The sequence below is a fragment of the Pocillopora damicornis genome, chromosome 2, assembly GCF_964200805.1.
Source record: "Pocillopora damicornis chromosome 2, jaPocDami1.2, whole genome shotgun sequence".
NCBI lineage: Eukaryota > Metazoa > Cnidaria > Anthozoa > Scleractinia > Pocilloporidae > Pocillopora > Pocillopora damicornis.
In genome coordinates, this window is record NC_142671.1 from 37,365,054 (window position 1) to 37,391,494 (window position 26,441).

General features: G+C 37.3%; 2 protein-coding genes across 6 annotated transcripts; both read left to right on the forward strand.

Moving 5' to 3' along the window:
• The first annotated feature begins 31 nt into the window (after positions 1-31).
• LOC113684105 (xaa-Pro aminopeptidase 1) lies at positions 32-12,786 on the forward strand. 2 transcript variants are annotated; one of them, XM_089196067.1, is made up of 24 exons: positions 32-238; positions 1,688-1,751; positions 1,873-1,977; positions 2,811-2,851; positions 3,236-3,287; positions 3,574-3,596; positions 4,022-4,148; positions 4,564-4,659; positions 4,788-4,869; positions 5,528-5,684; positions 6,208-6,252; positions 6,802-6,888; positions 7,764-7,820; positions 7,948-8,006; positions 8,314-8,391; positions 8,629-8,700; positions 9,168-9,228; positions 9,853-9,922; positions 10,105-10,209; positions 10,799-10,870; positions 11,160-11,236; positions 11,419-11,466; positions 12,001-12,051; positions 12,412-12,786. In XM_089196067.1, exons 1-24 carry the CDS (start codon positions 125-127, stop codon positions 12,529-12,531), a joined length of 1,863 nt encoding a protein of 620 aa, XP_089052193.1. In that variant the 5' UTR covers positions 32-124; the 3' UTR covers positions 12,532-12,786. The 2 variants fall into 2 exon arrangements, with proteins under 2 accessions (XP_089052193.1, XP_089052194.1); XM_089196068.1 differs by having other exon boundaries at positions 7,764-7,814.
• A 1,158-nt stretch (positions 12,787-13,944) lies between these two features.
• LOC113684103 (nucleoplasmin-like protein ANO39) lies at positions 13,945-22,701 on the forward strand. 4 transcript variants are annotated; one of them, XM_089196069.1, is made up of 16 exons: positions 13,945-14,017; positions 14,084-14,181; positions 14,503-14,625; positions 16,727-16,778; positions 17,546-17,584; positions 17,819-17,860; positions 18,255-18,307; positions 18,418-18,505; positions 18,967-19,088; positions 19,548-19,757; positions 20,108-20,146; positions 20,309-20,371; positions 20,760-20,828; positions 21,347-21,382; positions 21,995-22,069; positions 22,592-22,701. In XM_089196069.1, the coding sequence occupies exons 1-16, from the start codon at positions 13,987-13,989 to the stop codon at positions 22,631-22,633; spliced, it is 1,182 nt and encodes a 393-aa protein (XP_089052195.1). In that variant the 5' UTR covers positions 13,945-13,986; the 3' UTR covers positions 22,634-22,701. The 4 variants fall into 4 exon arrangements, with proteins under 4 accessions (XP_089052195.1, XP_089052197.1, XP_089052196.1 ...); XM_089196071.1 differs by having other exon boundaries at positions 13,948-14,017; positions 18,418-18,475; XM_089196070.1 differs by having other exon boundaries at positions 13,955-14,017; positions 18,421-18,505.
• The last annotated feature ends 3,740 nt before the right edge of the window (positions 22,702-26,441 follow it).

A 26,441-nucleotide genomic window follows, 5' to 3' on the forward strand; every position in this document is an offset into this window, starting at 1 on the left:
TGGACGCTAGTGCCTAATCTTTTTCGATATAACTGGCAGACCCATTCTTCCAGAGTGCGGAAACGAAAGCGGACAAATTAAAGAACTAAGATTTGTTGTCGTTGTGAAGATTTTTGTTAGAAACATGGGTAAACCAACTGGACATCTCTTGCGTCAACTGAGGTCTCTGATGAAGAATAAGCATCATTTACCTGAAGTGATTCAAGCTTACATCATCCCATCTGAAGATGCGCATCAGGTATAAGTACCACGGCACTAACTATTGACAGTAATCTCTACCGGCCTGTCTTAAGAGTATGGCAAGTGCACGCACGACTTTTTCCTTCCATACCAAACAGACTAGCCTTTGTACGCTCGAGATCTCTTAGAGTTCCGCCATACTTTGCAGACTGTGGTCTATTGATCGCTATACTTTTGTTCTTTAATCATATGTTTAATTAATGTGCACGCCTTTTTTTTTTAAGTGTCAGTAGGTTATCCTGCCAAAAGTAGATGTGGGTAAAAATACTGAGTTGTCAATAAGAACAGCTGGTTCGCTAAGGTCTGCCATCTTCAGCGAGTACAGAAGGAGGGGTAGACGCTATTCCCCACCCCACTCCCCACTGTCCAGTTTCTCTTTGGCCCTTACAAATTAGACCCTGTTCACGTGCTTATATGGCAATAATATGCATGCAGAAGTTGTGATTATATTGTAGCTAACTTGCAGCTTAAAAAATGACTTTGTATTTCTCAATTTGAAGAGGTTTGTTACCCTTTAAATACTTGCTTTGTTTGACTATTGTTACAATTAAAAATAATAATAGTAATAATTATAATGATATTAATAATAATTACGACTTTATTTCAGTATTTGTACTGAAAGGTGGCTCTTCATCTGTAAAAATTTGCATTAATATTAAAAAGTGATAATAATATGAATAAAAAGCTCTCACTATGTACAATATCAGGGCTGTTACTACCAAAAAAGAAAATAAATAAATAAATAAAGTAATCTAGAATATATACAAATCAAGAAATCAAATGTGCATTTGCCCTATTTATAAGATACTTCCTCACTTTAGTTTTAAAATCACAAAAAACTACAGAGTTCCTTGCAGCAGAGGATAATGAAGTAAAAAAGGCACTGTCCTGGAAAGTACCTGACTCAAGGGGTACTTTTAACATTGTTTCTTTTGAGGATCTCAGCATCCGCAAATTGAATTATGAATGTCTAGCTTAAGATAGGATGGCCAGTTATTATTACAGAAGGCTTTAAAAAACTGTTAAGTAGTTAATACTCTCTATTATTATTATTATTATTATTATTATTATTATTATTATTATTATTATTATTATTATATAGCTATTATTATTGTTATTATTATCAGTATCATTATTTTATTATTGATGAAATCATAATGATAAATTTTATGGCAGAAAGTGGTAAACAATTGAATAAAATACATAATCTATAATTTGAAAAAACTAAAAAGAAGATTTAAAAAATTTAAAATATGTACTGGGCAAGTTTCTTATAAAAAACTCTCCCAACAAAACATCAGATAAAAAGGAAGGTAACATAGTACTGTTTGATTTGATTACAGAATAGCATTTGTTCAAGTTTTCACTTGTTCGAGTCAGATTTTTAAGGTTTGGATTCACCTGTTATTTGTTTAATTTTCTGATTTTTATAATTTGTATTGTACAGAATGAATATCTAGCATCATGTGACCTAAGAAGAGAATTTATCAGTGGCTTTAGTGGCTCAGCAGGTATGAATGTGTTTTTGTCTTCAAATGGACGAGGGAACTATTTACTATAACCATTTGTCTTCAAATGGATGAGGTAATTATTTTTTTTTTTAATTACACTTTGATTTTGAACTTTCTGTAGGGACTGCAATTGTCACAGAAACTAAAGCAGCACTATGGACAGATGGGAGATATCATTTACAGGCAGAAAAACAACTGGATGTAAACTGGACGTTAATGAGGGATGGTGTGTAATTTTATTGAAAAAGTTCTTGGAACCCTTTGAAGAGTACAATCTGTGACAAAATTAGCTACCATCCACCTGTCCTCTAGAAATTTTTTTGAGTAAAACCATCCATGAAACAGCAAAGTTTAAAGTTGATTTCAGATTTAAACCCTTTAACTTCCAACATCTTATTGTTAATTCTCTCCTGTTGCTGCTACAAATTTCCTTGTAAATTAGTTTTAAGAATGTGGTGTTAGATCAAGATAACAACTTCAACCTGATAACTTTGAGTATTCTCATTACCCATTTGCTGGATGATGTATGTATATTGAAGGGAGAACTTACATGTTAATCACTTCTGGGATTTAAATGGTTAAGACAGGTATTTGACTGTTTTGTCAAAATTGAATGAAAGTGGCTATTAGCTTTAGCCAGGAGAATACTGGAAATAAACCTTGCTGTGTGACAATGTCTGCTACTTACACACAATGTTGTGTACACTTGATGAATTTAAAAAGAAGAATTAAAGTACAACCTTAATGAGGCGAAGAGAAGTCAAAGTAGGGCTAAATGGGATTAAAATTGGAATATTATTCTGGACAGAAAGTGCAATTTTGGTGGCAAAGGATTAACTGTGCAGACTAGATATAACAAGATAGGGGACTATTTTATGCAACCATACACGATTTAGAAAAAGCTAGCATCCCTGTAAGTTATAATATATGTTTCATCTAGTGGTACTTTTTGCCCAGCTCTGCCGACCTTCTCCAAAGGACCGGTATGTAATGTTGATGAGTGTTAACAATATAAAATGCAGCCAGCTAATTAAGTAATTTATCACTGATTTTTTTCAGGGTTATCTGAAACTCCAACTCAGGAAGACTGGCTGATTCAGGTACAGAGCCATTATATTTACTTTTATGACATTATCATTGATAATTGACGAGATTATCAGGTGAGGTAATATTGCTTATTGCTTGTGTTATCTGTGCAAGTTGAAGGTTGAGGTAGATGATACTAACAAAGGCCCTAGTTTTAAGCTGATAATTTGGACAACCTTGCAAAAACCAATTCTGAAATCATCATTCTGTTATACATGATAAGAACTATTAACAGTTATCTCTATGTATGATGTCAATTATGAGTAATACTTTGGTGCAAGCTAGAGACCAATATATTCCAATGATCATTATCTGCTTTAGAGTTGAATTTGCTGGTCAGACCTAGAATTTAACTTTTAAATATATAATTACAGATTTTTTTTCTTGTCTCCCATCAGGAATTACCCAGTGGATCAAAGATTGGTGTTGATCCATGGGTTATTACACATGGTGAGTTTATTTTTGGGATGAAACATAATAATTCTAAAATACTACTAAAATATTCAAAGAGAGTCCAAAATGCGTGTTAAATATTGGCCTTGCTGAGCAGACTTGATTAAGCCCTGGTATAGTCAATGTGTTTTGTTCTTGTGCAGACACCTTTTTCTGACTTCACAGTGCCTGACTATCCATCCAGAAGTAAGAGATGTTATAGACTGAGGAAATTTGATATAAACATACAGCAGCTTCAAATTATTGTTTTAACGAAGTGCATACCTTTCTTCTGTTTTATTAGGAAAATGGGCCAAAATGTCTCAGGTGAGCTTCATGGAAAGACTTCCTACCATTACACAGCAGCAATGCATGCATAATGTAGGCATGGTGCCTTTTTGTTTTTAAACAGGGATTGGTACTGAAGGTGTCAATTATTGCTTGTTGTTTGTTGTTCATCTTTCGGGGTCAACGAAGACCATTTAGTCATCCAGGGGGAGGAGAGATCAACCATGGATGCCCAGGAGGCTGGCTATTCAATCCCAGCACTGAAGAGACAATAGCAGAGTGGGCAGGGGATGGTGGCTGCAGATGGTGGTTTGCCTGCTCTTGTCTTCTGAGTCAGCTCCTCAGCTGTGCAACATCTCCGGAAGGTTTCTGGAGAGTCAAAATCTTTTTCAAGGGTGTAGCAAGTTTTTTTTTAATAAATATAAGTCAATTATTTAAACTTTTGCTCATTATTTCTTGCACAGAGTCTGTCAGCAGCAGGACTGTCATTAGTATATGCAGAGAAGAATCTGGTTGATCTGGTGTGGGCAGATCACAATCGACCTGACCCACCCTTTGAGGGGCTGATGGTATTGGACATCTTATTCACTGGTTAGTCAAAGCTGGTGTAAAAAATGTACAAGAACAGGAAAATCCACTCTCTTCACCATTGTCTAGATTCTATGATGATTCATCTTGAGAATTAAATTACTTGCATAGACTAAGCTCCAGTTATAGCAGAGTCTACAGCATCACTGTTCATTTAACCCCTTGACCTTAAAGAATGACTAGCATCTAATTTCTCCTTACAATATCACCCCTAAATCACATATAAAGGTCATGAAAATATAGGAAATGATCACCAACTAAGGAAGCACTTGATTGTTAAACAAATTCTCCTGGTCAGCACCTTAGGAAATGTGTAAAGGACAGTTTGGAGAATATGTATACTGATTTAAGCCAGAGCAAAGCAGTAAATATTTTGATGTGTACTTTAAATGGGAATTACATTATTTCTTAAATTCAGGAAAAACCTGGCAAGAAAAAGTAAAACATGTGGGAGGAACAATGAAGAAGAAGAAGGCTGATGCACTAGTGGTGACTGCCCTGGATGAAATTGCATGTTAGTAATATTGTTACCAAAAGCGCATTATATAATTTCAGTAAATGTCTCAGATATTGTTATGTTGAACAGCTATTACGAAGAAGAAGTTTTGCCATGTCAAGTGCTTCTGCTTACTTTTTCTTTAGGGTTGTTTAACTTGCGAGGCTCTGATGTGACTTTTAATCCTGTGTTCTTTGCTTATGCCATAATCACTCAAGATGAAGTAAGGTGAGTTTGCCAAAGTGGCAATGAAACCTTGCTGATTGGTAGAATGTTCAAATTGTCTAAATTTCTACTAGCGTTTTTCTGGGACTACCTTGTTTGCATTAGTCAAATGAGCAATGGGGAAATGTACAATCATAACTGACTGAGTGATGAAAATTATAGCCGGGTGAATGGGTCAAATATCCAGCAACTGAAGTCCTATTTAACATTTTTTATTAAAGGATGCTATGGTCTCATCAACTAAGGTTGAACTGTCTAAAAATTGTAAAAAACTTGGCTGCTTGTTTTAAGTATGAGAAAGTTGAGGAAGAGTTTCAGTATCTTGACTAAATCACTGCTATAACAACTATTTTTGTCCTCAAAAAGTCCTTGAATTATGTTTGTGTGAGGTTTTTCAAACCATGACCAGTGTTCAGCTGTATGACGTAATGCAAGATACATCAAGTAATGACTCTGAATAAAAAAAATCCAGAATCTTAAATTTGTGAAAAAAATTGGTGGCAGTAGCGCAAAGGAACTCCAGCCTTCAGGCACTGTATGATTCCTTTAATAAGAGTAAAGCTTTGCAGTTGCTCCACTGTCTTCTTAGACTTAAGACTCTTAAGAAAAGAATTGCAAAGGAGAACCTGACTAAGAACTCAAAGTGTTTTATTGCTTGCAGTTTGTTTATTGATGATTCCAAACTTAACAAAGCTGTATCTAAACACCTCGGCTTGGACAGTGAAAACGACAACAATCAGACCAAAGTTACTGTGTGTCCATATGAGGGAATATCAGATGCCGTCAAAGAAGCTGCTAATAGTGGAGCTAGGATTTGGGTATGGAAAAGAGCTTTTGATTTTGTCAAGCATTTTTCAAGGGTAAACTTTGATCACATGTTCCAATTAAGGTTGTCTGAGATTTTTCAGGGCTAAACTTTGATCAATGGTTCCTATTTTTACTAGCTGCCATACCATCTCCTTGGTTTCTTCAGAGGGGGTCCAAATTATATGATGGTTTGCATATTTAACCCTTTTCACCCTAATATCAGTATGCATATTCTCCATACTGTTCTCTGTACATTTCCAGAGGTACTGACAAAGAGAATTTGATTAATAATCAAGATCTTTAATTGGTGATCATTTCCTTTCTTCTCATGACCTTATTGTGTGATTTACAGGTGATATTGTAAGGAGAATTTAGATGCTAATAACTCCTAGTAATTGAAGGGTCAACAATTAGGTTATGAGCTGGAGATTTCCAACGCGTAGCAGTCATAGGTATAACATTACTCTTCACCTCATGGTGTTACCTTCATGATAACGTGTTATCCTAATGCCTTGGCTTTTGTGTTTTTTGTAGATTAGTTTGTCATCCAGTGTTGCATTAGTCAGGCTTGTCCCTAAGGTAACAGAATGATATAATGTGACATAATTGAGTTGTATGCCTCTAGAGAAATGATGTTAGCTTAAAATTGTAACCGCCGAATCAACCGCTGTGCAGTGTGAAGTAATAGCCAGCTCATGAAATTTATCAAAATACTAAAGGAAGAAATTTATGGGAGGTGCTTTCCGCGAGATGTTAAGGGGAGGTTTCTACCCCTTCAGAGACCATAGTAGCTGAAAAAACTTTACAATCCTTTGCTGGCCGTCTCAAGGATGTCTCGCGACAATCCTTTACCCAACCCCCTTCCTTTGAGAGGAAGTTGTGAGAAATCCGAAGGAACGGGAAGTTAAAAAGCGTAAAACAAAACAACACATTGGGATTTCTTAATGGGATCATAAATCACTATCTGCCACTGACAGGCTTACCTCTGATGTCCGCTCAGAGATTGTTGATGTTATGTTATTAAACAGAGACGTATTTTAAACCAATTTTTGGGATGATTATTCCTCTATGTAAAACCAATTTAGCAATGGTTGAGTTTATTTGCCCACCTTCCCTTAATACCCCCAGACTCAACTCATCTCTGATTTGTCGCCACTGGCTAGTAGCAAAGCAGTCAAGAATGCAGTGGAAATCGAGGGCATGCGTGAAGCTCATGTGAGTACACGACTCCATCAACTAGGGCGTGTTTTTATAGAGTCTGTTGACTGACAATGCAAGTTACGTTGTTTTGGATTAAGAAAAAAATTGGGATAGCCTCATCGAGACAGAGACCCATGTTTAGTTTTTCCCCAAGTTTACCAAAGAAGTAAACGCCAGTGTCATCGAGATTACCTTAATTTGTTCTTTTCCTAATGTTGCCCGTCTTTGTTAGGTAATGAATTAGACCATACACACTCTATACTAAGTGGCGTTAATTCCCATCACCCGCAATGCTGGTAGAATTTAAAAGAGAACTTTAATGTACACATACCACATGCCTTCAAAGGGCGTTCAAGTGCAATTCTTACAATTTTCAATCTGGTGTTGAGAATGGTTCGGATTGGCTATGGTTTTGTTTTGGTTCACACTTTGATTGGTCTTCTAACTGCTCTGCCACTCAGTCACGGTATTAGATGTGTGCAAGAGACTTATGACCTCTTGATGTGTGAGTACACTATAAAAACAATCCTAGAAATTCCAATTGCAATAGAGCAGTCCTCAATTGAATGTCAAAAGTTATCCGGGATTGCAACGATTTTGCTTTGTTATCGCTGTGTGATTGGCCCAGAAAACTCACGTCACTCTCTTAACCAATCAGATGTAAAACGACGCAACAACACGACTTGGTCACCCGCGTTTTCCCGCGCTTTTGGCATTTGGTTTGTTTTGTAAACTTTGAGCTCTCATTGGCTAATTTCCTTTCTTCTGATTGGTCGTTGTGATTACTTTGGATTTGCTTTTACGATACTCAAGCGAAAATTAAATTGGCCAATTTTATCCCTTAAATTTTATTACCTTAGTCTCTTTCTTGGCTTATTACTTTCACACAGATCAGAGATGCCGTTGCCTTGTGTGAGTATTTCTGTTGGCTGGAACAAAAGGTGAGGGTATCATCAGCTGGTTTGATGTTTCTTAATATAACAATTGAAGCAAATGCTTATGCGTTACAATCTATTCTGTACTGAATATGGAAATAAGTCAAATTTCTCATAACCATGATACTTCATCATCAAGGTCCCTAAAGACGACCTCACAGAAGTCACAGGAGCAGCCAAACTAGAAGAATTTAGAAGGTGAGATGCTCCAACCACACTACCAAGTTACTATGTGCTTGCTAATGGCCATTTTGAGACACATAACTCCAAGCGGAACGTACAGCAGTTGTTAGGGAGACATGACAAATGGATAAATCACGTTTTGCGACTGTGTTGTTACACCATAGAGGCCTTACTTTGTATTCATAGGTAAGTCAGGGAACCTATTTTTCGCAAAGGCGGACAAATTAGTTCAACTGGCTCATGCGCCCGAAGGTCGAAAAGTTCTACGTCTTTCCCAAAGGGACTTCCTGAACTAATAGATTTTAATATTTCTCTGTTTCAGAGAGCAGGAAAACTTTGTAAGCCTGAGTTTTGAGACAATCTCCGCTGTCGGTTCCAATGGAGCAATTATCCATTACAGGTATTTCCACCCGTCATTTAAATTTCGAGAGATTGCTATATTTCTTTTAAGATATAGCTAAGTATATCGAGCGTCATACCAAGTGTCATTTAAAGTATTGATAGCTTATCACTGGTTCCGTACATCTACGAGGGTCGGTACACTTATTGGCTGTTCTATCAACTCTGATCATTCTTTGATAACTTTGTGACAAAACTGAATCATGTCATTACATCGTTTTGTTTTCTTCTTTTTCAGACCAGCTGAGGAAACAGACCGTATGATTTCCAAAGAAGAGTTGTACTTATGCGACTCTGGGGCTCAATTCAAGTAAATGTCACTTTATTCTGATTCCACTTGAGCGCAGTCTTCCTCGCAGCCGTTTTTTAGGTGTCACGCTCTCTCCACTGGAACGTGTTGCGTGACGAGACCAAACAACGGCTGAAAAGGAAACTAACTTAAGTGCATTTCGATTGAGTGTACTCCAGAGAGGACACTCTTAATAGTCTAGCAGAACGCGCAGTATAAATCACTTGCCTGTATCCCATAACGAAGTGGTAACGCCAGAAACGTCAGCTTTAGAATCTTTCCTTGGTGGCCAATTGGCATCATCAACTCAGCCGGTACAACCAAATGTTCTCCAAGAAATAAGTTGGATTTTATGAATAAGAGGAATAACGAAAAAAATTATCGACTATTGCGTCTCAAAATCAACGGGTTGCCTTAACCTTAAGAACCATGACCTTTGTTGCTATCCTGTTTATTTGTTGTCATCACTACTTTTATTTGTTCTTTAGGGATGGCACCACCGATGTTACTCGCACGTGGCATTTTGGTGTTCCTACAAAATGGGAGCGAGTAAGTTATTTCAGTGAATTGGGAAGTAATTGGTACTATTAGTATTTTCACCATTGAACGCAGATTGAGATATGGGTCATTTGTATTACCTGTAATTCCCCCTAAAACTCGAGATACTTCTGGGAGCAAACCGCGTTTGAAAACTTGCATCAATGTCAGTATCTGAGCAACAGCGCCTTAACACCCCCCCCCCCCCCCGACCCAACAACACTCAACTGATAACTAGTCAGAGTAATGTTGGATTAGGGGAGGGTAGGTACGCACCTGCTCATACTGACATTGATCCGAAGACACTTCCAACGATTAGGTTTGTGTATGAATGTTGTTGTTGTTGTTGTTGTTGTTGTTTTTTTTTCAAACCATAACGGAGCCTTTCAGGTTTTATTTTTTTATTATTATTTTTTTTTAATCAGAACCCTTGTTAACGAAATAAAATATAAATCTAATGCTACCACTACTAGCAGTGTCAGAATACTGAAACCCAAGCCCATCTGGAATGGACAATGTTTTTGGTGTCTGATTAAACTGGAATTCTTCCGAACAAGTTTAAGATTAATCATTTGGCACAGTGATAAAATACCTCCATAATAAATACCCAACAGTTATGCTTCTTTTTATCTTAAGGAATGTTTTACTCGTGTTCTGAAGGGACACATTGCATTGGCAAGGGCCGTCTTTCCCAACAAAACTACAGGTAATGTGCTCGCAAAATAGTACCAAAGTCAATATTTCTGTAGTGTTTAGCAGACGGGCTATCTATTTTAACGCAATTTTTCTGGGAGTGTTACTCTAAAAGTTGTTGCACGCTCCTTTAACCATTTCACTGGGGAATTTGTAGATCGCTGATTAATTTTTTTTCTGCCTTGCTTATTTCAGGTCATAGACTAGATACTTTAGCCCGCATGGCCTTGTGGGACGCTGGATTGGATTACCTGCATGGTACAGGGCATGGGATTGGCTCGTTTTTAAATGTACATGAAGGTATGTTGCGCATGCGGTGCCTGTAAGCATGCGAACGTTCAAGCAGGGCGTGTGCCAATGAAGAATGTGAACTTGTAAGTAAAGAAGTGTAAGCTGTGGACGCATGTGCCTGTGTGCGTGCATGCGTGCCACTGTTGTGACCTTAGGGAGCTCCTTGGTTCAATTTTTGCTCGGTATGTGGCGCTGGTCTTTTAGAACCCACACCCCATTATAGTCCATTTTTTGGCCAATTACAGACCCCAGCTTAGTCATTTTTGCTATTACGGTATCAACTTTTTAACCGCGAATCTTCCTAATTTTAAGTCCTTACTTAGCAGAATTTTCCACCCCCTAAATCCAGAAATTGTGCAACCCCATTCTAGTAACTCTACTATAAATGCAGCGCCGTTTTAGTCAATCCAGTTGTGATAATTCGCACATCCCCATCAGCTTAATACTAGGAGGTCTAAGCCTACAAAGTATATGATTAGACAAAGCCTAATTTAAAGTTTACCCTGCAAAACAAAGGTTCTATTTCCAGGTCGCGAAAATAATTGAATCCACCTGGCAGGATTAATGCATCTTTATGCTTTGATGTTACCATGTCTAGGTCCACAGGGGATCGGATTCCGGAGCAGAGAGAATGAAGCCCCTCTAGAAGCCGGCATGATGGTTACTGACGGTAGGCCTTTAATTTTTTGCTTAAAATGTATATTCTCCTGTTCAGTCACTAAATATATCTATACGCAACTCTTGTGAGAATTTAGGATTAGGCCGATGAATTTTATTTGGTGACATTTACCCTTCAGAGTTCTTACAGATTGTCAAAAAAACCTTGAAAAGCCGCATAATTTTATAGTATCAATTCCCATGCCTGAACAGTTCTTGAGTTTATGGCATTGAGTGCCTTTGATCGATAATGTTGCCGTTTTTTTTTTTTTTGTTTTTGTTTTTTTTTTTTGTATCTTTAGAGCCGGGTTACTATGAAGACGGTGCTTTTGGAATCCGTATTGAAAATGTGCTGCTTGTAAAACCGGTTGAACTGCAGGTAAATAATACATCAAAACTCGAAAAGCGCTCCATCGTAATATAACTGATCTGGCAACTATCACTAGATCGATAGGCGATGTCGGAAAAGGGAGGGGAAAAGTCAACCGAGTGTTAGTTCATCTAACTTTACGGCCTCGTTTAATTCCCATAGGAAACTAACTTTTGGTTATCTATTCACAGAATAATTTTAAAGACAGAGGATACCTAGGCTTTGAGCCAATCACTCTGGTAGGTGTTTGTTCAGAATTCTTCTTCAGCAGCAGGAAGTTGCCTTCTGTAACTTTCACTCGTAGTAAACCAAAAACAGCAACGGCTAAAAACGAAAAAGGAAGCAAAACACCAGCAATTCACAAGCCTTTTTAAAAAAACAACTTTGAGCGTGTTCATGTCTCGTTTAAAAAGTCTTTCCGAGCAATATTTCGATTTGTGACTTTGGTGGGTTGAGTCCCCTGTGATGCTTTTGTTTTCGATGTTACCTGCATCTATTTCGTTCCCGTATTGTTAAATAACAACTAATTTTTTGAATCGTACAATGGCTACACGTCAGAGAATTTAAGATACAAAATGGTAGACCATCCTTACAACAACTCTCTTCTCCTGACAACGTTAACAACCCTTCTTCTGTTGACAATAACGACCCCCCCCCCCCTCCTCAGTATGCTCTCATTCTTTACTTTCCCAGTGTGCTCACGTTGTTGTTAGCATAGTCTTAGATGGTAATTTCCATCAAATCTGAATATATGACTTATGTTTTTCTCGTAGTTTCCAATCCAAACCAAGCTTCTGATGCCGTCTATGTTAACAGCAGAAGAGGTAGGTTGAATTTAGTTCATGGAGGTTTTATTCTTCGAATCTGCAGCTCCGGAGATAAGTTTGCACGTGCGTATTGTCATGGTCGCGCGCTCTGCCTTTGGCAATGGACTTAGAGCGTGCGCGCAGCTTTGTAGCTGCAGCATCGCTTCAGCTACACCACGTATTTCATGTAATTTACCCCTGAGAATTTGGTGTAACGAACTGGTCTCCATAGGAATATAACAACATATAAATCGCTTTGTTTTAGTCGGTTTCCCGGTGTAATGTCGTTATGTTGTTTGCGCACTCGTGTTCTACCAACGTGAATGCTAAAAGGTTTTCATACCATCAGATGATTGTATTTCCTTTTGTTCTTACAAGGTTGATTGGATCAACTGGTATCACGGCTTATGTGCAGAGAAGGTTGGATCAGCTCTGAGAGAACAGGGCCGTACAAGCGCACTGAACTGGTTAATAAAAGAGACAGTTGCTTTAGGTTGAATGTCTAGGTGACTAATTTGCATATGACAAGAGCTGACAACTGACAGCTGATCAGTGAGTTAGCAGACATTTAGTTCATGTTCGCGTTACGTCTGTTTGTCAGCAGTAAGATAAGCTTTGTCCCATTCAACGGAAAGGCAACGTGAAGTAGTGCTACAAGAAGACAGCAACTACAACAACAACAAATATCAACAACAACAACAAAACGAACAATCTGAAAATAGTATTAAAATTTTTAGTTTCATGAAGCAGAAATGAAGTGTCTTGTCTAGCAATGCTCTCTCTAAACTTTTCTTGTATACATCGTCCACCATAGTCGCTATAAATTTTACTTTCAATTTCAACTCACCCCACTGATTACCGTCAAGCCCTATTGTAGCCCAAGCTCGATTTATAACATTTGCACTGTATTGTGGGTGATGTGGGTGTGCTTCCTACCCGCAATTCACTTTGCTGGAAAAAAAAAAAAAGTAAAACGAACCAACAAAAAAAACAAACCTAAAAGAAAAGAAGTAGAAATGAAAGAATTAAGATGGTATGCAGAGTACGAAGGAAATGCGATGAGGGAAAATTTGCTTCGAACTTTTCTCCTTCCCGTGGTCTCCTGTGATTCGCGCTCGTCATCAGTCTCTCTCACTTCTAGCTCTTTTTAGAGGGCATGCAAAGGCTTAAGAAAAGTTTGTATGGGCTGGAGTGGGGTGTGGGGGGGGGGGGGGGGAGGTTGGATACGGAGGGACCTTTCGGCAATTCTGTAGATGTGTGTCGCCTTGTTCTCAAAGTCCTGATCCTTCCTAAGACCAAAACATATAACAAGTTCTCCTTTTCACACCCGCTTTCAGACCTAGTTTCTGACAGTTGTGTTTGGGTTTTGAATCCATCACGATCTGTTATGGTGTGACGCTTCTTATTGGTGCCGAATTTTAGAATTGGTACAATTAGCCCTTTGCAGGAGCCCAAAGTGATGGGCTCCTGCTCTTAGAAATCCGCTCTATTGACAAAATTAGTTAGGTGACTTCTCCACAATTCCTAGTCGAAAAGACAAATATGTTTCAGTCCTCCCGTTGTTCACTTGAAAACCCTGCTCGACTTAACACTATTATATTGCCCTTTTTGAGACCATTATTTGGAAAATTTCTCCTCTTTATCAGATCAAAACGACTCAAACACCATACCATGTCTTTGTAGCTTTTCCGAATCTAACGTACCCCCGTGGGTTCTGTTGTCCCCTTTCCATCTAGTATGTGAAGCTCTTCAGTGTTTTATTTTTTATTTTTTGTATTCTAAAGCATATACGCTTTCAAAACTTGTTTTCCAAATATTACTCCATAGTAATCTTTCTGGCTGCTCTAATTTCGCTAGCACGCCCTGCGTGCCTACAATCAGAAAGCGGTTGAGTTGTTACAGTGTATGCGCTCCATAAACACGACCACGTGCAACGGACGTTCTCTTGACAAGATGGCGTCGATGGAGAAAGAATACTTTTGGGGTAAGATGCCTCTCCTGAAGCATTTCGGTGTTCAATGCAGTATGTTTTACCTCAGATCTTTTGTAGGTTGTGAATTGAGTAAAGATAAGAAGGAATATAAGTGGGATTCGGAAGATGAAGAACTTGGCAAAGCAGACATCGAGCAGAAGCTTGTCGTAACCCAGGTACACATAAATTATCATAGCATGTGCACGTGTTTATTTTCAAGCTTTTAAATACCCAATTAGTCATAGTTCATTCTAATTAAAAGAGAATTTTAGATTTGTAACTACTGTGGAAGTGGGTTCTATGTTTAGATAACACTTAGCTTACTTTTCAGCTGTAGGGATCGACGTGAGGCAATCTGCAATAATCGAACTTAGACTTCTAGTGAGCAAGCAAACATTGAGATTTGGACAACTGTACAGTCTACATTTGACTGATGTTCTGTGTATTTCATTAGTCCTAATCAGAGCTGCCGCCTGTGTTTTTTTTTTTTTTTTCAGGCATGTCTTGGTGCAAAAGCCAAACCTAACGAAAGAAATCTTGTACAAGTCACCACAACAGACAGTAGTGATAACTCAGTGACATTCACCATTCTATCATTGGCTTCTGGAAGAAAAGACCAGGTAAATTTTAATCCTTTAACTCCAAAGATCTGATTTTCAATTCTCCCCTCTAGCTACTATATATTTCCTTGCTTTCTGATCACAAGAATTAGGCTGTTCAATCAAGGTAATAAATTGTGCCTGATGAGTTTGAGTATTCTCGCGACCTGTCTGGATACTATAGTGAGAAGTTAAAGGGTTAAGAACCTGTTTTCCTCGTTCTCTTTCTTTCTTCTTTGGCATTATGAATTGTAAGATCACTTCTTTGAAATTTGTCGTGCATTTTGCATCTTTGATGTCCATTAAATGAACTTATTTGATCAGTATTTAATATTATTGTTTTTTTAGAGGGCACGGTAACGAATCTTGCAATCTGATTGGTTCTTTATCCGGTCAGTATTTTCCTATCTCTGCCCACGGGCCACGGTAACGCTTTCGTGAGTCGCCGAGTACATCCCAACTTTCGTTGTCATTTTTCATAAATATACCTCGTTTTCTGGCTCAGCAGTATTTTTAAGCAAACACGTCGGTCACTACCTCAAGCCGATAAATAACTTATGAATCCTCTCTTTTCTCTCTATCAAATCACTTTGGTTAACAGAAAAATATTGGTTTCAGAATGAATTTGTATAAACAATAGTGTCATTACATTGGTTGACAAGCGGCCTAAAAACCTTCTGCAATTAATTTTAATCGTTCACAAAAAGTACCCAGAAAGTTGAAACGTGAGGCATTTGGTTACAGTTAAACTGAACGATGGAACTTTCATTCATTTAATATCTGAATTTTCTCGAGCAATTTGTTCATAGTGAAAGAGCGAGCTAAGTTTTAATTTAAGTTCTACAACAAATATACGCTCCCGGTGAGTCTTTCCAATTCCGTTCAATTTGGACATTTGTACCTTAAATTGCACAACAGAAATTGAAGGAATTGAGAAAAGGCTGCATCAAATTCCCTTGTGTCTCGTTGGAGTGTGCCGTTCGAATTTAGTTTTTGTGAAGGAAAGATCAGAGTTAAACACGCCATTACAGCAAACAAACGAGCAAACTCTCACAACTTCAAAATAAAAAAATTTAATTTAATCACAATTACTTTCCTCGCCGTTTACTTAATGAACAGAGGTAAATCTTCGTACATGAATGTATAGTCGATGAGAGTAAATAATACTTTCCGTTAGATCATTAACTGATTTTTAAGAAAACATTGTCGTGACAGTCCTTGCCAAACTAGTTCTGTTGGTTTTCAAATGTTCCTACAATTTTTTTTTTCTTGTGCGCTCTCTAATTGACAGGTGTCAGATTGTGACAGATACTTGTAAAAATAATGTTTCAAAGTTTGTTTGGAAGCCTTTTAAATCACCTTTATCGTTACGGAAATGAAAATGTTTCGCTGAGGTATCTCTCTTAAATTTGCATCACCTCTATTTCAACTACCATTTACTCACTCAAAAATTGTTCAGTTTATGGAAGATCTTGCCGTATTTACGGCCATATATCATTCGGGTTCTTTCGGAAAGAATTTCGTCAAGTTTAAAAACAATAAATATGTTATTTACCGGCTAGGGGTCGGTCCGTATGGTGAAAAACTGTGACCTCGGTCTTGAAAATGCTGCCCTCAGCCTATGGCCTCGGGCAGTATTTTCAAGACCTCGGTCACAGTTTTTCACCATACGGACCTCCCAGCCGGCAAATAACATATATTGATTTAATGGAAATTGAGGACATACACTTACAATAATTTGGATGATCCTCATTCCCATGTTAATTAGGCATTTAAAGTTAGAAAGTTCTCTCTCTTAATTTTGATTGCCTGGGCTATAATTATGTATATTTAATTTTCTGATGTGGACATATTCCTCTGACTTGTACTTGACAGTGTTCCCTTGCTACCATATTTCTGAATAAATGCCTCACTTTTGCAGCCTTCAGTTACTGAGATTCCAAAAGTTTTGACATCAGCCTCCAGTTATTGAAATTCCAAAAGTTTTTATGTTCTTCAAAGTTTGAAAATTAAACACCTAAGATTAGTAACAGTTTCCTTTCAAGTTCAAAGAAGTTGGCTTGGAAAGATTAGTTAATTATTATTATTGTTTATTTTATATTCTTACTTATTTTATTTTTAGAGTAAGCTTAGTCTGGCATTTCCAGCATCAGTTGTTTTTAAGCTTATAGAAGGTAAGAATCTTTATCTAAATGTACAGAGCACTTTTCAGGGCTTTTTGGTTGCATACACATGGTCTGCGTGATGTAACAGAGCTGTAACATAAATGTGTTTCACTTCTCTCAAAAGTCATAGGTGTACATTTAAATAACTTCATCTACGTTTAAATGTAGATGAAAACTAGTTCCTTTTTTAATTTTGTTAAATGTGATTTAAGTGAGTTAACAACAAAGAGCATCAGCAGTTACAGTCTGCAGTTTTGTTATATATGCATGCATCAAAGTTCCACATGCTCCTTGTTTGAGGAATTCTTGCATGTGCATCTAATGTGAATGTGCTGCGTTGTTTGGAGTGACAGCTCATCATCCAGGCAGTTTTTCCCACCCTTTCCCTTCCTCTTTCCACTGTTTATTCAGTGTGATGGGTGCCTGTTTCCCTTTCCTGTGTGGGGGCTTGTAGCTGGTTTGCCAGGATTTGCCAGTGATGGTAGCAATCTCCATCTAAGAGCTGGCTGCCAATAATAGAAGCTCCTGGATGTCTCAGGTACCCAACCTTAACTTAGCAATGCAATTGTTAATCAGAATTTGTATCTAAAATTCTTGATAAGCACCAACTGTTCTCACTCTAAATTAAACTAAAACTTAAACATGATAGATTATTCTATTCGTCTATCCAACTTCTATTACTCGGAACCTACAATTTATTTTACATTTTATTTGGAAGGGTATTTCAAAACCAATCTAATCATGTCCTAGCTAAAGAGAGCTTTTCTTTTCTTTAGGCTCAGGACCAATTCACTTGACTGGTTCTGTATATCAAGGTAAGACGATCTTACCATGGTACTAAGACAATTACACTATAATTTGCATTCGCATTTCCATTCTTTTTTTCTTTTTCAATCAAAGTTGCTTTGATGAATAGAATTTAGGTCAAGAAAACCCCTTCTTTCTAATTCAAAACTTATAGAAATGCACACAAGTAAGGCAGTGTCATGCTTGATAAAGCCTGAGTACATGTCATCTTCAAAATTGTTTTCTACCTTTTAATTTTGCAGAACTATTTCTAGGGGATGACGATGAAGAAGAGAGCGGTGAAGGTATTTTGCTTTTAACCCTTCAACTCCCATGAGTGACCAAGACAGAATTTCTCCTTACAATATCAATACAATATCAAGCAGACTAGTGATGAGAATAAAGAAAAATATCAAATAGGGGATTATAAGTTGATCCAATACCAAATTCTCCAAACTAACATAAAAAGAACTGTATGGCCAGCAGAAAGGAGAATTAATAATGAGATCTTGGGAGTTAAAGGGTTAAATGTATTTTTAAACCTTGACCAAAACAGTAATGCTCTTTACTTATCATAAATTAGAAAATTAATTCATAGACACATACCCTTTCCTTTGTTAGCTGTTGTTTGTCATCCTCATGACACTTTCTGTAAGTTTGTTTGGTATCAATTAATTTTTTTGTTGTTGTTGTTCATAGATGAGGATGAGGAATCTGAAGTAGTTTTATCAGAGGCTAAGGAGTCTGTGAAGGTAAATAATTTGGGGTGAACAAGTTTTCTAACTGTTGTGTACATATTAATAATTGAGTTTCTATCCTGTTTATTGTTATTATTATTATTATTTTTATTTTTTTTTGTCAGAAGAGACCACTAACAACACCTAAGGGACCACCAACAAAGATTGCTCGAGTTGAAGCTGGTTTGTGCTGCGCATTATCTAAATGTCACGGTTAGCATATTTGACTGGGGATTCGAAGGTCTTGTTTTGAAGATTTGACCCCTAAGAGTAACAAGAATTTAATTTTGCCTTAAAATATCACCTCAGAATCACACATTAATGTCACAAGGTAAAGAAAATGATCACCAAGTAAAAAAGCTCTTGATTGTTAAACACATTCTCCTTGTCAGCACCTTAGGAAATGTATAGAGAACAGTATGGAGAATATGCATGCTGATATTAGGATGTACTGTAAGATTAAGGTCAAAAGGTCCAGCTGTTGGATTAAAACACTTTACTATTACAATTTTTTCTCCACCAAAGAGTGCAGTCTGGGTTCGAATGATGTAGAGAAGTGTAGCATCCTCACTGTTTTATGTTCGGGAATTTGGGAGAAGTTCATTATCAGTTTGTTGTATGCTTCTGCATTAATTTGGTCATATCTGAATATTATCTGGTCCATTTTTTATCAGAAGGCAATGAAGAAAGTGATGATGATGATGATGATGATGAGGAAGAGGACTCAAGTGAAGAGTCCATGGAAATGGAAACAGATGCTAAACAGAAAAAACCTGCAGAGACTCCAAAAACAACTGTAAGAAATATTGACTGGCTTAATTTGTGGTAGCTGTAAGCAAGTGGTATAGCATTCATTTGTGCCAACTAAGTGTCTTCATTACAGATAAGCAAACCAAGATGTACAAGTAATATTCATATGTTAGCCTATAGGACCTATATGCATACTAGTATTGACATACAGACATATAATTAAGTGTGCCATTAGCACAGGATATGTTTGAGCAATCCAATTGTTTTCTGTATTAAGGAATGGGCAGTGCAATTGTAATAGATACTGATGCTCAAGGTACACCCATTGTCTGTTGACTGTAAACTTTTCAAAGTTTTTGATGGCCAGTAAGTTGTTACTTGTGTTCACTCTCCAAGAAATTACACAATTATGATGGAGCTATTATACTAAGACTAAAGAGAAATACTTTGAAACAGATTGTTTTGTGCCAAGCAACACCAAGGAAGTATGAAAATTCTTTTGCAGAAAAACAAACCAGAAGGTAAAGATGCCAAACCAGTGAAGAGCACAAGTGAGGAAGATGAGGAGGAGAGTGAAGAGGACAGTGACGATGATGATGATGATGATGATGATTATGACGAAGAAGATGAATCTGGTGAGGATGATGATGACGATGATGACAATGAAAGTGATGAAGAAGATGAGATTGCTGCCAGCTTAGCAGCAAAGAAAAAGGTTGGAGTTTTCCCTTTTTGATCCCATTGGATCTTTCAGTTTTCCTTTCCAGCACACAATAAAGGTTATTTGTAATTCAAATCTGCAAACTGTCAGTGGTCTCAAAAAAAGCCAGTCACCTTCAGGCTACGATCTCCAGTAAGACCTCCCATCACCCTCTCTTTGGCTTACAACCAGGTTCTCATGTTCGGCATTTCGTACACCAGGGGCAGCCTCCTATGGAAATATTTATTGAAACACTCTACATGCATACAAGTTTGTCTGAAGTTATGGCCAAAATTTAGTCTTACCACTGGTCTGACAAGTAATGGTTTCTTTTTCTTTTTTGATGATAACTGTTTCAATCACAGTTGGAAGGGAAAGCAAATAAAAAGCCACCAACGACAAATGTAAGTTAAAATACAAAATGTTCTTTTATAATTCTTTTTAAATAAGAGAGTAGATGTAGAAGCTTCAATTACCTTAATTGTGCACATGTCAAACATGTAGTCATGTGAGATGCAGGCCTTCATTTTGTTCAAAATGTTATTTATTGGTATTTGCCTTTGTAGGGAGTTGCTAAAGCAGACAAAAAGGATAAAACAGAAAAGCAAAACAAGATTCCAGCTCAACAGGTTTGTGTTCAAATTACAACTTCAGGAGTTGGCCTTTCTTGGTCTGTCCAGAACATGGTGGATGTTTTTTAGATCACCTTTCTACATTATATCATGGTACCATTACACACTGCATAGCACTAATACATATTAAGCAAGTGTGAAAAATTCTTAAAAAACCATTAAGTTACGGCCTGTGTTACTGTTGCAAAGATTTTGTTATGAGTGGTTTCATCTACATAATTATACTGTTCAACTGCAACCTCTTGCTTTGAAATTGTGTTCATTTGAAACCATTGTTGTAATTTCTGTAGTCTATAGGTGTATAAAATATTTTAAGTCTTTACCTCTCTGCACAGAGGTACTTTAATCAGCTATGCTAATCTGTTCTGTCCTCTTTCAATGATAGCCCAGTACACCAAAAACTGATGGGAAAAAAGATCAGGGGAAGAAGGCTGGAGCTAAAACTCCCGAAGTGGTATGTTCCATCGTTATAAAGGCCTTAAAAACTACCATAAACACCTGCATCTAAGGGGCACTTGAAGATAAGCCACACTTCTAGTTTGGCAACCCAAATTTTTGGAAAAATTTGTATTTGAAAAGAAATTGAAGGAATTACAAAGTGGAGTATTGAGACAGTTGTTTTATTTTGGTATCTTCTTCAAACATACAGTTGTACACGTACATTAAATCATTAAGATTGAAAACAAAGAGTGTCTGGTTACTGATTTTTGCATATAGGAAAAAAATTTACAGGGTAGCCATGACTCCCCCCCCCCCCCCCCCACCAAAAAAAAAAGAAAAAAAAATTACATAGACCACAATCTCATCTTTTTATTTAATTAGCTCAAGAAGAGACATGTTAGAGTAGGGCAAGGCCTGAAACTGGGAGAGAATTACTTTTCCAGTCCATCAGATAATTTTTTGATAGGAATGAGACATTTTCAAAGGTGACTTAACATCACTTTCTGATAAAACTATTGTACGTTTCCTTAGCTATCTATGGACAAAATTAAAGAGAAGTTACTCAAGGTAAGGAAGTTTTGTAATCATGGGGTGTATCAAGTCTTTTACTTTGAAGTGCATTGTTTGTCTTTCACACAAATAAAATAGTTTTCTCTAGAACACTTTTTTGTGTTCTAGATAGTTAGATAGATGGATAGTTACTCAATCAGCTTCTTTATAAATTTCCGAACTTGGTATTGAAAACTTTGTGCATGTAGGTAATGAGTTAGAGATGAGTTAAGTGACCATTTTATTTTATTAACCCTTTAACTTCCAAGATCTGATTGTAAATTCTCCCCTGTAGCCACTAACATATTTCCATGTAAATTAATTAAAAGAATTTGTTGTCAGATCAAGATCATAACTTCTACCTGATGCAATAAGTTTAAGCATTCCCATTCCCTCTTCACTGGATACAGTATGGATATGATGGAAGAAGTCACGAGTTTAGAGGTTTATAAGTTTCAGAATTCTAGCAATACACATTATATTGTGTATTGTTTATTGGATTCCCTACCTTAGCAAATACCTTACATTACATAACAGTGTTTTTGAAAAGTGACGTTTTGTTTTTGGCATAACTGTCTTTTGAATTGAATTGCGTGATTATACGTTAAAGGTGTGATTTGTTTTCTGTAGACGCCAAATCTTCCAAAGAAAGTGGAAAAGTTCAAGAACTATTTGAAGCACTCATACAAAATCACAGATGAGGCTGTAAGTTCTACACACTTATGGTGTACCAACAATGAGAATATGTTTAACACTCAGAGTTTCCATGACCTTTGATATTTGATTCACCATTGATACTGTGTGGAAATTAGATGCCAATCTGTGGTTTTCTGTGACAAACAAGACTCGTTTGTTTTTGTTTGTTTGTCATTTTTTAGAGGGGGGGAAGATGTATTGATTTTGGTTTTTATTCTCCCCTCCCCCTCCCCCTCCCCCCCAGGCTTATTATTTTCTGATGCTACAGCAGGCTTTATCCTTAAAGTATACATGAATTCAGTGGCTGCTGGAAAACAGCAGACCATAAGAGTTTAGACCTGTTTAATCACAGACAACTTACGAAAAGTACCATCTAGTAGAACACTCGTGCAAAAAAAGTGCGTTATATTACTCGATATATCCGTTGAAAGTGGATCATGTACCTACAACGAGGTTAAAGCGAAGGCACGCAATACCACATGTCTGTTTACTTGCAAATAAATAATTTGTTCGTATGTTTGTTTTTCGCAGGAGTCAACGAAACTCTGGGACTGGTTGAAGGAGAACAAGTAGAATCAAGACCTCTTCTCTTGTATCCATCACTCTGCCTAGAGAGTAAATTAAAATCGTTTTTTACAGACGTTTGGTTCTTGTGTTTTGTGAGACGACGAGCAGTTTCCCAAATTAATTCTGTGCGAGATTCTAAGTAATCTAACAGCATGGACTCTCGGAGTGACGTACGCACGAAGGCGTTGATTTTAGTCTATATTTCACGCGCTCTTGCAGCGCCGACTTCATTATTTTATCAGTTTTCTTTTAAATTGCATAATGGATTAACTTGGGAGAGGAAACTTTCCATCCTCTTGCACTTTGTTTATTGATTTGGAATCATAATTTCTTGTTAGAGACAGTGTACATGTACCTAGTGGAAAAGAAATCTATTTTCTGAAATCTGATTACCATTATGTCCGTTTCATAGTTTTCTCTCCTGACACCACTTGAGCACAAATAAACAGTATTGATATTGGATGCATTTTTCGTTTCCTTCCATGACTTGTTGCCACTAATGTCTCCTCATGCCTAGTGCCGTCTAGCTGTGTTTCGCGGAAGATCGTATTCTGCTCATGTGCACACATAGTTGTGCCAAAGGTTGGAGAAGGCAGATCGGTACCCCAAGCAGTTTAAGAGTGTCCTGAAAGTAATGACTGAAAATGACCCTGGCGATCAAATAAGAAGTCAGTGATTGAACGCAGTGCACCTGAGAAGTCAGTGATTGATCGCAGTGCACCTGGATTTTTCATGTTTCGCAGATCAGTTAACACTTTACACCCTAGCATTAGTATGCATATTCTCCATACGGTTCTCGGTACATTTCCTATGGTGTTCACAACGAGAGTTTGTCTAAAATTTTAGAGATTCTTGGGTGGTTGATCATTTCTTGTATTCTCATAACCTTAATTGACTGATCGTTTCTTTTTTTTTCTGAAAGTCACTCTAGCCGACTGACTTCCAAGCTGACTTGCTGATTATTGATCCTGCTGACTAACTGACTGACAAGCGAAATTACTGATCAAATTAGATCACCAATTTCCAGAACGACTGACTGACTGTCTGACTCACCGAGCGTCTTACTGACTGATTGACTGTGTGAGCAAACAAGCAGACAACCGACAGACGGATTGATATCTGTTTTTCTGACTGACCAACTGATTGAATACCACTTTCCATCTCATAAGGGTCATCTTCAACAAGTAAACACACATAAACAGCTCCTGAAGAGGCAATTCTCTTTAAGCAAAATGCTTCAATTTATTTTAACCCCTATGGCCATTTTGGGTTTCACCAGAACGCTGGGTGCCGAGTGGAAGATTTACTGCCATACGTGCAAACATGGTGCAGACCAAAAACTAAGCAGGAAAACACTCGAGCCCATGCCGCGCAATCGAGAGCCCGCAATGCATTGTAGGACCATAGATTCATTCGCTACATGACGAAAACAAATTGATGATACTGCGAAAAATAATTCTCTGCACTAACGCAAAGAATACTTTAAGTGCAAGTAGCGGTTAAAAAATAATTCATCATTAACTGAAATATATTTCGCGGTGTGAATGAAAAATAATTAAGTATAGCCCGAAAAAAAATAATTGAGACTCAACTCAAGTCTTTATTAAAACAATTTTTGTAAATATAATCGATTGGCTATTATATTAGTTTGTAATGCACTAAAAAGTAGCGCGTAATACCCGATGAAAGTACAAAACAATCCATCAAAAATTGAAATATGTCAGTTTGAAATACTGCCTTCAGGGTCATTTTTATCTCTAGAATTCTGACCAGAGCAGGCCTCCATATTTCCATTTTTTTTTTTTTAGTAGCGCGTGCAGTAAAATTTTTCCGAAGGGCACCCTATTTTGCAACCTTCGACAGTAACCTTGAAATGTAAATAAATTAAATACATCTTAAAGGAAATTATTTGCTTCCTGAGAATGTAAGAAGTCGAAAATAGTATATTTTTGATAAATTTCCCTCGACGTGACAAAAAAACTAATATAACAATAACTTTTCACGGCCTTTAATGTTGTTTATCTGAATAATTCTAATGCCGACAATAACGCCATTAATTAAAATGAAAATACCATGCGTCAATGGCGCAGAATATCGGATGAGAAATTACCAATTGCATCCTTCTCAGTTTTGTGTTGGTAAAGCGTACAAGGTAAGCAGCAAAAACTTTTTATGACATCAAGTAGAATCTAAGCGGAAAAAAAAGAAACAAAAGGGAAAAAAAAGTTAGTGTGAGAAAATTTTCGAGACGATGCCTTTTGGGGCATTTTAGCTAAAAAAAAAAAAAAAAACCTTTGCAATGCTCCAAGTGCCTGACTGTAGAGCTGACTACTTTTTACATTTCCGACACTTCTTTTGCTCTTCTAGATATCAAAATTTCAATTGAAAGGCAACAGTCTGCAGTAATGTTTACTACAAACCTACAGATTCACATAGTTACTTGCTGTATTGCTGGTTTTCAGTGTCACGCCATTCAAAATAGATCAAAATAAAAAATAAAAACCGTTCAATCGATTTAGTCTAGAATCTGGAAATAGAAAGAAGCTAGATATGTAAAGACTCTCGCCAAGATTCAGGTCACAGCAATTTTTCTTACGGAAGATATGAGGAGAAACGTTTTTCCCAAATTTATAGAGATTTGTACAGAGCCGCCATGCTGGTGCCCACCTAGATGGGCACCAACATGGCGGCCGGAAACCAGCAGAAACATCTGTCACTGAGTTTTGCTACAAAAGCGTGAATTTATCTCTCTAAGAACTCATAAACGTAACAATAATACTTTATTCTAATTCAAGAACTGTTCAGATAGCTGAATTTCCCTAAATAAGTCACCTTTTAAACCAACATAACAGCTCTCTCGCTCGTCATGTAAAGGCCACGTCACGCAAAAGCTTAGAAATTCAAGAGTAGTCTATCACTAAACCAAGAACCCATTTGGAGTGAAAATTTGTCTGAATATTAGTTTTTAGCTGCTCTAATACATCATGAAAGTAAAATCTCAGGAGGATCAATAGTTCTGAAGTCTGAAATTTAGTGACGTCACGTGAAAACCAGCAATTCATCGTCGCATCCATCACTAGCCAAGGATTACGTATCTTTTTCACAGTTTCTCAGACTTCGTTTATGTAGTGACGACTCTGATTTTTCCGAAAAATCAGAGGCTATGAGCCAGTTGGCTACCCTGTTTCTGTCGTTCAAGTGGGCTACCACCGTGCCCAACAAATTGATCGACAGTCAGCACTACAAACGGCTAAGAAGGAAAACACTTATCGCATTTTATTCACTCTCACATTTCACCCTCGCAACCACGCAGTTAAATCTATCATTCTTAAAAACTTTCAATTACTCCACAACGATTCAGAGACTGGTACTGCCTTTTCGCAACCTCCACAAATTTCATTCAAACGTGAAAAAAATATAGGCAACCTTTTTTTTTGGTCAAAAGTTCATTTCAAACCAATGACCAACCTGGAACTTTCAAATGCGCTCGCTCACGATGCAAAACTTGTCCTTTCATTCAAAACGTAGAGAAAATATTGGGATCCAAGAGATCCATTAAGATCACTGATTACTTTACGTGCACCTCCACCAATGTCATTTACTGCATAACTTGCACTTATTACAAAAAAGTTATATATTGATGAAACAGAAAAGAGTAGATGACCGATTCCGAGAACACCTTCACGACGTAGAAAGAAATGACAAAGACGCATTCAAACCAGTCGCTAAACACTTTAATCTCCCTAATCATTCTAAGCAGCATATTGCAGTTTGCGGCCTTTCCATACATCTAGGCAGTTTGGACAGCCACAAA

Excerpts from the sequence above, each read along its gene's own strand:
- LOC113684105 (XM_089196067.1), top strand. The coding sequence starts at position 125 with ATGGGTAAACCAACTGGACATCTCTTGCGTCAACTGAGGTCTCTGATG. Across the intron at positions 1,752-1,872 it reads TGGCTTTAGTGGCTCAGCAG|GGACTGCAATTGTCACAGAA; the intron begins GTATGAATGTGT and ends AACTTTCTGTAG. Across the intron at positions 10,210-10,798 it reads GTTTTTAAATGTACATGAAG|GTCCACAGGGGATCGGATTC; the intron begins GTATGTTGCGCA and ends TACCATGTCTAG.
- LOC113684103 (XM_089196069.1), top strand. The coding sequence starts at position 13,987 with ATGGCGTCGATGGAGAAAGAATACTTTTGGG. Across the intron at positions 17,861-18,254 it reads TGAAGAAGAGAGCGGTGAAG|ATGAGGATGAGGAATCTGAA; the intron begins GTATTTTGCTTT and ends TGTTGTTCATAG. Across the intron at positions 20,147-20,308 it reads AAAAGCCACCAACGACAAAT|GGAGTTGCTAAAGCAGACAA; the intron begins GTAAGTTAAAAT and ends TTGCCTTTGTAG.